The sequence below is a fragment of the Myotis lucifugus genome, unplaced genomic scaffold (assembly GCF_000147115.1).
Source record: "Myotis lucifugus unplaced genomic scaffold, Myoluc2.0 scaffold_10, whole genome shotgun sequence".
Classification (NCBI taxonomy): Eukaryota; Metazoa; Chordata; class Mammalia; order Chiroptera; family Vespertilionidae; genus Myotis; species Myotis lucifugus.
Window position 1 is genome coordinate 10,756,441 of NW_005871058.1, and position 9,448 is coordinate 10,765,888.

The 9,448-nt window shown below is 37.8% G+C and overlaps 1 protein-coding gene and 1 pseudogene across 1 annotated transcript; one reads left to right on the top strand and one right to left on the bottom strand.

Annotated features, from left to right (window-relative positions):
• Nucleotides 1-1,381: 1,381 nt before the first annotated feature.
• LOC102437451 (taste receptor type 2 member 10-like) lies at nt 1,382-2,281 on the bottom strand. Its single transcript, XM_006084344.1, has one exon. It carries the CDS (start codon nt 2,279-2,281, stop codon nt 1,382-1,384), a length of 900 nt encoding a protein of 299 aa, XP_006084406.1.
• A 57-nt stretch (nt 2,282-2,338) lies between these two features.
• On the top strand, nt 2,339-8,373 carry LOC102437756 (annotated as a pseudogene).
• The last annotated feature ends 1,075 nt before the right edge of the window (nt 8,374-9,448 follow it).

Consider the following 9,448-nt stretch of genomic DNA (forward strand, 5'->3'; position numbering starts at 1 on the left):
TCCCGCCTCAAATTTCTCCTGCTCTGTCCACCATTCTCTTATGCAATTGTCAGATCTTAAACTAAACTATCTCAACCTCAATGACATCATTTCTACTCTCAGGACCAAGTCAGGTTATTTGCTTAGCATACTTTTGTTTTTCTCTCCCCAAAACAAATATAATTAAGTGATTGTTTTCTACTTATTTGTTTTTCTACTAGAATATCTTACCCATTATACTGGGATCTTGTTTAGTATTATATCCCCAGCACATGAGTTAGTGTTTAAAAATATTTATTAAATGAATTAAGCCTTTATATTTAGAAATCTTCCAGGCATCAGGTTGTAAGTATAAGGCAATGAACTTTTGCAAGTTGCCAAAATAAGTCCACTTGGTTCACATCCTGGTTTGGATATAAATAGTCACTTTAATAATCAGCATTTGAAATATGTCTTTGAGTGCAAGTTTGTGCATATGAATATATGTGTGTGTGTAAAAAAAATCCTAAAGCAGAACAGTTCATCCTTCACACTGATTCTATCCGGAGTCAGTTTGTGTTCTTGGCATAACTCAGTGACTATGTGGAGTCCTTTGGATGTATCCTTCTAGCAGCTTCTTTCCTTGACTCTAATTGGTTCATGATTTTGCTTCATGTCAAATCAGTAGATTTGAAGGATATAAAACCTGATTGTATTAGTGCTCTGATCCCTTTCCCCCAAGTAGTCTCAGCTTCCTGAGCTATTTTTAACAGAACCACACCTGATGATATGACTACTGATACTACATCAAACACACACCAGTAAAAAACAAACAAACAAACAAAACACATTAGGATTAAGACTTAAACAGTCAAAATAAAATTAACCTTTTAAAGAATTAAAATTGCAAACTCAAAGAAACACCCGTGTCTGTCTCTCACGTCCATGTTTTCAATGTCAAGGTTGATCATCACTTTCTTTATTTTTCTTTCTTTCTGTTTGGGTCTCTTGGTGACAGGGTGCCAGTGCGTCAGGGAAGTCAGGTAAAGCACGGCGAAGAGTCTGGTTTCAGATGCTTATTCCACCACCATCACCTTTGCAGTGGATAGTCTCCATGCTGTTTTTTTCCTTTGGGAGATGTGTGGGAAGAAGTTGCAGGGTGAGGAAGCTGACTGAACCACGGAATTTGCATGTGAGCTTACAATCTCCTTGAAGAATGAAATTTCCTGAGACGTCATCGAAATAACTATGGGAGATTTTAGTGATGTTCTGTAACACAGTTAAAGCCAATGCAAGAATGTGGTGCAAGTGAAATATCTTCAGGCGTTTCTTCACCGGATTATTCTCATTGAGCATCCATTTCTTCCCAGGCCTGACGATGGAGGTCTGAGCGGTTTCTCCTTTCCCCAGCTGAAATATTAGTTTAGCTATTGAAAGGCCGTAGGACCTTCAGGAAAGCCTGCTTTAGCTTGCTGTTTCCTAGAATTAGGAGAAATGAGTGACCGCAGGGATAGATGATTGCGGTGACCATACCAAAAATAAACAGCGATTTGTTTTCTGGCACAGAAAAGCATGCTATTTCTATGGCAATGCCTATAAAATGCAAGATCAAGAGGATGATAAAAGATATCAACACTTTCATTGCTCTCACATGTGCTTCTGTGCTGGGGTCTCCGACACCTCGGGCACTCGATTGCATGTTCCTGTTGTGTCTCCAAAGAGAAATGATTAACAAGAGGCATGAAATCAGGCACAGTGTAAAGAGGAAAATGACTCCCAGATTGAACAAAATGTGGTAAGCAATGTATTCACTTTTAGATATGTTGCGATGCCGGGTTGTGTTTCCATTATTTATTTCATATTTATTCATGATCTTAACAATTTGTGGGAAAATAAATAACCATGAAATAAGCATGAAGCCCATCAGAAGAGGAAGTACTCTGTTGATTCTATGCTTCAACCAGAGGAAAATGTGGTGGGAAAAATTGGCTATCTTCAGGAAATAGAAGATGCTGAGACTGGAGACAAACCAGATACTTAAGTGATTTATAATTATCCATGAATAACTAATATATTCATTTAGGTTTCCAGAGGAGTACATATATGGAGAGAGTATCTTTATAAATCCATCTGTAATTATTATCCATATCAGAAAAATTCTCGAAGTAGCTAAGCCAATGAGAATCAAGTCAATTACAGAAAACTTCTTGTTCTTGACACAGTCAATGCAGTTTACAAGTCCAATAAATCCATTCCCTAAAACCCCCAGTATTGATTCACCAACTGCTATAAAAATGAGGAGGCCTTCTGCTATACTTAGCATAGCTGCCAAGCCCTAATATTGTTTCTGTTACATATATTTTAGATTACCTGATGCAGGATGAGGTATATATTGGCTGGTTGTTGGAAGAATGATTTTCTTTTCTTTCATTACATAAAGATTTAAAAGTGCCCCAGTAATGCTTTTGATGGAATCTGAAATATCTTCATAGAGACCCCTCCACTTTTATGTGTAAAACTTAGCTCATCTAGAGAATGCGTCCCGCCTGAATGCGCACCTACAATTTGTTAACATGCAAATGAAAGTTTGCTTAATGGGTTTTACTTGTCTGCCTGAGACTATTTTGCATTTGTTAACCTGAATTGTGGAGCAGGAGTACCAAACACATATCTCTAGGAAACAAAACACAACAGAAACAAAAATTGGATTTCTTCATATTTTTCAATATCACCACTAACATCATTATTAATCTCATGTTAATTCAGGCAGGGCACACTTCAAGTTATAATATAGAGAGAACAATAGATTATGACTCAATTACCTAGACACTGGCCAGTGTTGGGGAGTGGGAGAGGGCGGAGAGAGGTCAAGGGGGAAAAAGGAGACATATGTAATACTTTAAACAATAAAGAATTTAAATTAAAAAATATTTACCTAGAAACTGAACTATTTTTTTAAAAATATATTTGTATTGATTTCAGATAGAAAGGGAGAGGGAGAGATAGAAACATTAATGATGAGAGAGAATCATTGATCAGCTGCCTCTTGCACGCCCCCTACTGGGGATCAAGACCACAACTCGGGCATGTGCCCTTGACCAGAATTGAATCTGGGACTTTTCAGTCTGCAGGCCAACGCTCTATCCACTGAGCCAAACTGGCTAGACTAGAGCTAGACACTGAACTATTGGCACTTTGTGTTAAGATAGGTACAAGAAACCATTTTGCCATATTATTCAATACTGGTGGCCCAGTGCACGAATTTGTGCATGGGTGGGGTCTGGCTGATCCGGCCCCCATTGGCCGATCAGGGAGGGCCTGTCAGGAGGAGGAGACAGCGGGAGGTTGGCTGGCCATCCTGCCCCTATCAGGTCCTGACCAGAGCCAGGCTGTCTGGGGGGAGAAGCTGCGAGTGATTTGCCAGCTGGCCCCATCCCCTATTGGGGTAGGGGAGCATGATCCGGGGCAGGGCCTGTCTGGGGGAGGGGCTGCAGGAGGTTGGCCAACTGGCCCGCCCCCATTGGGATGGGGGGGCAATCAGGGGCAGGGCTGGATGGCCCCACCTTCCAATCCTGCAAATTGGCTGACTGCAGTGGGCATCATAGCAACTGGTCATTCTGGTCATTATGGCGTTCTGGTCACTGGCTTTTTATATATATAGATATTTTATCTTTTTTTTTAATCCCCACCCAAGGATATTTTTCCATTGATTTTTAGAGAAAGTGGAAGAGAGAGGGAGAACCAGAGAGAAATATCTATGTGAGAGAAACACATCAATTGGTTGCCCCCTGCAAGTGCCCCGACCAGGTCCCTGACCAGAGCCTGCAACTGAGGCACATGCCCTTGACTGGAATCAAACCCAGGACCATTCAGTCCCCAGGCCGACTATCCACTGAGCCAAACTGTTTAGGGCAATATATTTTATCTTTTAATTTGTAATTAAAATTCAAGCTCAACCGGGTATAGAAAATTTCACAAAATTTATCTCACAAAATTATTGCTGTATTTTTAATAGTTATTCCATTCATGAATGTAGATTATGTTGACATGAAAGACTCTTAGAGATAATCCCTTCATTTACTGTATTTCATGTTGATGGCATTCATTCATTCATTCAACAAGTATTTCATTGAGTGTCTAAATATACCAAGCTCTCTTTTAGACACTGAGGGAATATAATGGTAGACAGAAACTCAAAGCTTGTGTGATTCATGTAATTTACATTCTAATGGAGGAAGCAGAAACAATCACTTAAATTAAATATTGTCCAAAATTTGAAATTTAACAAATAAATATAACATTTATTGAGCCTTTATTATGTTCCCAGCACTGTGCTAAGCACTTTATGGTTATTATCTCATTTCAACATCACAACAAACCTTTAAAATAGGTACTATTATTAACTTCATTTTTAAAATAAATAAGCTTTTCCAATTTATATTGGCATGACTACCATGAATTAATGACCTTAAAATGAAATAGCATCAAACATAGAAATAAACTATGAACGATAGTTAGCAAGGCAAAACAAACATAAACAAGCAGCAAACATAGACTTCACATGGGTTGCCAATACTAAAACTGACAGATAAGAATATCTGTAGATATAAGAGCTTTGTATGAACTACTTTAAAAAAAATAAATAATGAAATTTCAGAGAATAGCAATAAGAGACTGTCAGAAAGAAACGGGAAATTTGGGGACAAAACTTATAGAAATAAAAGTATAATTATAGAAGATCCTCTTTGAGGACCTCAGGCAAGGATTCACCACGTCTGCTCCTCATGCTGAAACTACAGAATAAGCAGAGATCAGTGAGCAAGAGGAGCCTCATATCAGAACAGGTAGGAAGGAGCAGGGGAGCAGCTGCGATGGCTTGGGAATCCTGGTGAACATAAAGAAGGAGGTGACCTGCCCCATCTGCTTGGATCTCCGAAAAAGAAACAAACAAACAAAAAACACCACCATGATCCTGGGATGTGGGCACAGCTTCTGCCAAGCCTGCATCACTGCAAACAACAGAGTCCATGATCAGCCAGGAAGGAAGTAGCTGCCCTGTGTGCCTGATTAGTTACCAGCCTGAGAACCTGCGTCTCGATCGACCTGGGGCCAACATCGTGGAGGCGCTTAGGGAGGTCAAGTTGAGCTCACAAGAGATGTCTCTGTGAGCATCACGGAGAGAAACTCCAGCTCTGCTGCGAGGAGCACGGGAAGGTCATGTGCTGGCTTCGTGAGCCGTCTCGAGAGCACCGTGGTCACCACAGATGCCTCGAGGACATTGCCCAGTTGTGCCAGCATGAGCTCCAGAGGCTCTGGATACGTTGAGGGCAGAGCAGAAGGAAACTGAGAAACTGATAGCAGACCTCAAAGAAGAGGCAACTTCCTGGAAGAGAAAATATGTCCAGGATGATCTTAAACAACTGAGAGAAATCCACGATCGTGAGGAACAGACGGAGCTGCAAAAGCTGGAGAAAGAGGAGGGGGGTGATCTCTCTGACCTGCTCGGGCTGAGAGCGTGCTGTTCCATCACAGGCAGTTGTTGCGGGATCTCATCTCAGATCCGCAGCATCCGTTTCAGGGGTCAACAGTAGCGATGCTGCAGAATGTGAACGGCATCATAAAAAGGATTAAGAGCTTCACTCGGAAGAAGCCAGACACTCTCTCCAGATTTCCTGATGTGAGAGTTGTATTACCGTGAACCTTCCCAAGAATAATCCAGATGATGATTTCTGTGAATCGGAGACAAGTGAGAGTGTCAGGTTGGAAGACCATTGTATAGGAGCCATTCCCTTCTCGGGAAGACAACAAGGATTGCAATGTCCTGGGCTCACCGTTTATTCCATCAGGGAAGTATTACTGGGAGGTAGATGTGTCAGAGAAATGTCCCTGGATCTTGGGAGTATATTGTGCAAAACGTAACATTAATAGTTTTTAACAAGGTTACGCTAGATGTTAACCTAAATTTGGCTACTGGGTTATAGGATTATAGAATCAGTTTGAATATAAGGATTTTGTGGGTTTTGCCAACCCCTGGACCTCAATCTCCTCCTTTCTTTCTTCTTACTGTTTCTCCCCATTGTGTTGGGGTTCCTAGACTACAGTGCCTGCACTGTCTCATTTTTTTAATGTTACAAACCATGGGTTTCTCATGTATATAGGTTTCTCCTATCCATGCTCCTTTTTTTCAGGAAATTGTTCCATATTTCAATCTTATGAAATGTGCTGGCCCCATGAGACTATGTTCTCTAAGCTCTTAAATCTCTTACACCTTCACCCACTTTTTTGCACATGTACTGAGCTTAGCTGCCTTCTCTCCCACCCCACCCCCACCTCCCTTTTCTCTTTTCTTGTAAAGAGAAAAGGCAAATCTATAATCATATGAAAGCCTTTAAAACATATAACTTAAGAGCTCATAATGCATATGGACCCAAAATCAATAAAGACAAAATCTGAACAACACAATTAACAAACGTGATGTATCCAACAATGGAATAATTTATATACTTTTCAAGTACACATAAACTATTTTTTTTTACCAGAATTGACCATATGTGAGGCTAAAAAAAATCCCACAAGTGTTAAATGAGTAAAAACGTTCAGAGTATGTTCCCTAACTACAAATTGATAACATCAAATTCAATAACCGACATCATTAATTATCAGCAAAATGCAAACCTAAGCCACAATGAGATATCACCTCACACTTGTTAAAATGGCTGTTATCAAAAAGACAAGAGATAATGAATGCTGGTGAGGATGTGGAGAAAAGGAAACTCTTGTGCACTGTTGGTAGGAATGTGAATTGGTACAACTAATTTGGAAAACAGTACGAAGGTTTCTCAAAATTTTAAAAATAGGACAATCCCACTTCTGGGTATTTATCCAAAGGAAATGAAAACACTGTCTGGAAGAGATATCTGCACTCCCATGTTCACTGTAGCATTATTCACAATAGAAACATCCTAACTGTCTGTCACCAGATGAATGGATAAAGAAGATGTGATATATAATATATATAAATATTATTCAGTCATGAGAAAGAAGGAAATTCAGCCTTTAGCAACAGCATGGATAGGCCTTGAGGGCATTATGCTAAGTAAAATAAGCCAGCCAGAGAAAGTCAAATACTGTATGTTCTCACTTATATGGGGAATCTAAAACAGCCAAATCATAAAATTAGAGAGTACAATGGTAGTTTCCAGGGCGCCAGGAATAAAGAGATGTTAGTAAAGGGGTACAAAGTCTCAGGTATAAGATGATTAAGTTCTGGGTGTTTAATGTACAGCATAATGGCTATAAGTAACAACACTGTATTATATGCTTGTAAGTAGCTTAGAGAGTAGATCTTAAAATGTTATCACCACACACACACACGCACACACACACACACACACACACACACACACACTTACTATGTGAAAGGATAGAGATGTTTACTAATCTCTATTGTGGTAATCATTTTGCAATATATACATGTATCTAATCATTACATTATATACCTTATATTTATTTTTATATATCAATAACATATCAATAATATTTCAATAAAACTAGAAAAAATTTAAGTTACAAAAAAATAACTAAAGAAAAAACCTAACTTACTGAAAATTAAAAAACAAACAAAACACTTCTAAATACTCATTGAGTTACCAGAGGATAGAATGAGAGAAGGGACTTTTAGGAAGGTAACAGGGTTTTAGAGTTGTGTAGCTTTACTAACTACTTATGTAATTTGTATTCATTAATTTGAATATCTCAATTTTTTTTTCTTGGTTAAAGGAACATTTTATTTTAACTTTACCAAAACCCTTCAATATTCTCTATTCTCTTTTCAAAGAAAACTCACTTCCAGGATTACTACACAAATAAGATGCAAATGTCACACACATACAGACATAAAGAGAATTTCCATTTTACCAGGAACCAAAATTTTATGCAAATTAGGTAAAGCTTTCATGGTAAATAAATCTCAGGCATCTGAAAACTACTTTGGAAAGGAAATTTTTAAAATAACTTTTAAAATATTCAATAGTCATGATCTATGCAGCAACTTGGAAATCACCCAAAAAGCTTTTTTAAAAGAGCCATTGTCAACATTTTGTTTTACAAACTTTGAAGTTTTACATACTTTGTGAGAAACATGTGGAATAATTTCCTACTAAGAAACATATAATTGTCATTTTCTCATATTAATATGTTTATCATGATGGCTTAAGAGTCAATTATTTTTATGTTGACTTCTTAATAGTTCCCCTTCTCTTGAAGTTTATGATGTTTCCAACTGTGCACTGCAGGGTTTCCCAATCTCAGACATTGGCATTTTTGGTTAAATAATTCTTTGTTTTAATTGTAGGTCATTTGGCAGCATCCCTGGTCTCTACCCACAAGATGCTAGTAGCACGTCCCCAACTATGACTACTAAAATGTCTTCTGACTTTGACAAATGTCCCAGGAGGAGTCAAAAATCACAGGGGTTTTCAACCACTGATATACAATTTCAATTTCTATGTTGATAAACAATTATGTATATGTGTGTTTGAAAATATTTATGTTGTTTTCTTTGCATTAAAGCATGTAGGCAATAGGTAAAAAACTATGAACTAAAAATGTTTGCAAAAGTCAAAACTATACATATCTTATGCAACTTACACCCCACTCCATAAAACTACATATATTCTTGCTTTCCCAAATGAGAGAATGATTCCAGTAAAGTGGAATGAACACTAATATTAAATATGCTATAGATCACAAAGGAAGTCTTGATAAATTTTGGAAGATGCACATGTAAACCATATTCTCAATGTTGCTGAGCAATGTATAATTACATTAGATTACATTAGTAAAATCCTAACAAGTTCATATAAAAATATTTTCTAAGTGTACAAAAAGAGAATAAAACAGGAAAAATACATCCAAATGAGTAATCAGCCTAGAAATGACCTATTTAAAGGTAGAAGATTTAACTGAAAGATAAATGGAAGATTTGAATAACATCAGAAATAATGTTTCTAAATTGGGAAACAAAAGATTGTAAATAATGTAAGTATATTCTCAAATATTTATAGATTTAGTATCTTTTCAAACATTGTCTTTAAAGAATTATAAATAGAATTCAAGATTTGTAGTATTCATTCAACAAAATTTCAATCAACAAAGATTTTAATCAAGTATTTATTGAAATATAAAATATACTCAAATTAAGGATATACACAAGTGCACATGTGCATGTTTTATTCTTTTTTTAAAAATATATTTTATTGATTTTTTACAGAGAGGAAGGGAGAGAGATAGAGGGCCAGAAACATCGATGAGAGAGAGACATCGATCAGCTGCCTCCTGCACATCTCCTACTGGGGATGTGCCCGCAACCCAGGTACATGCCCCTGACCGGAATCGAACCTGGGACCCTTCAGTCGCAGGCCGACGCTCTATCCACTGAGCCAAACCGGTTTTGGCGTATGTTTTATTCTTAACATTTCTGTATTTTGGG

What these genes read in the sequence shown, in the direction of transcription:
- LOC102437451 (XM_006084344.1), bottom strand. Translation starts at nt 2,281, where the DNA reads ATGCTAAGTATAGCAGAAGGCCTCCTCATTTTTATAGCAGTTGGTGAA.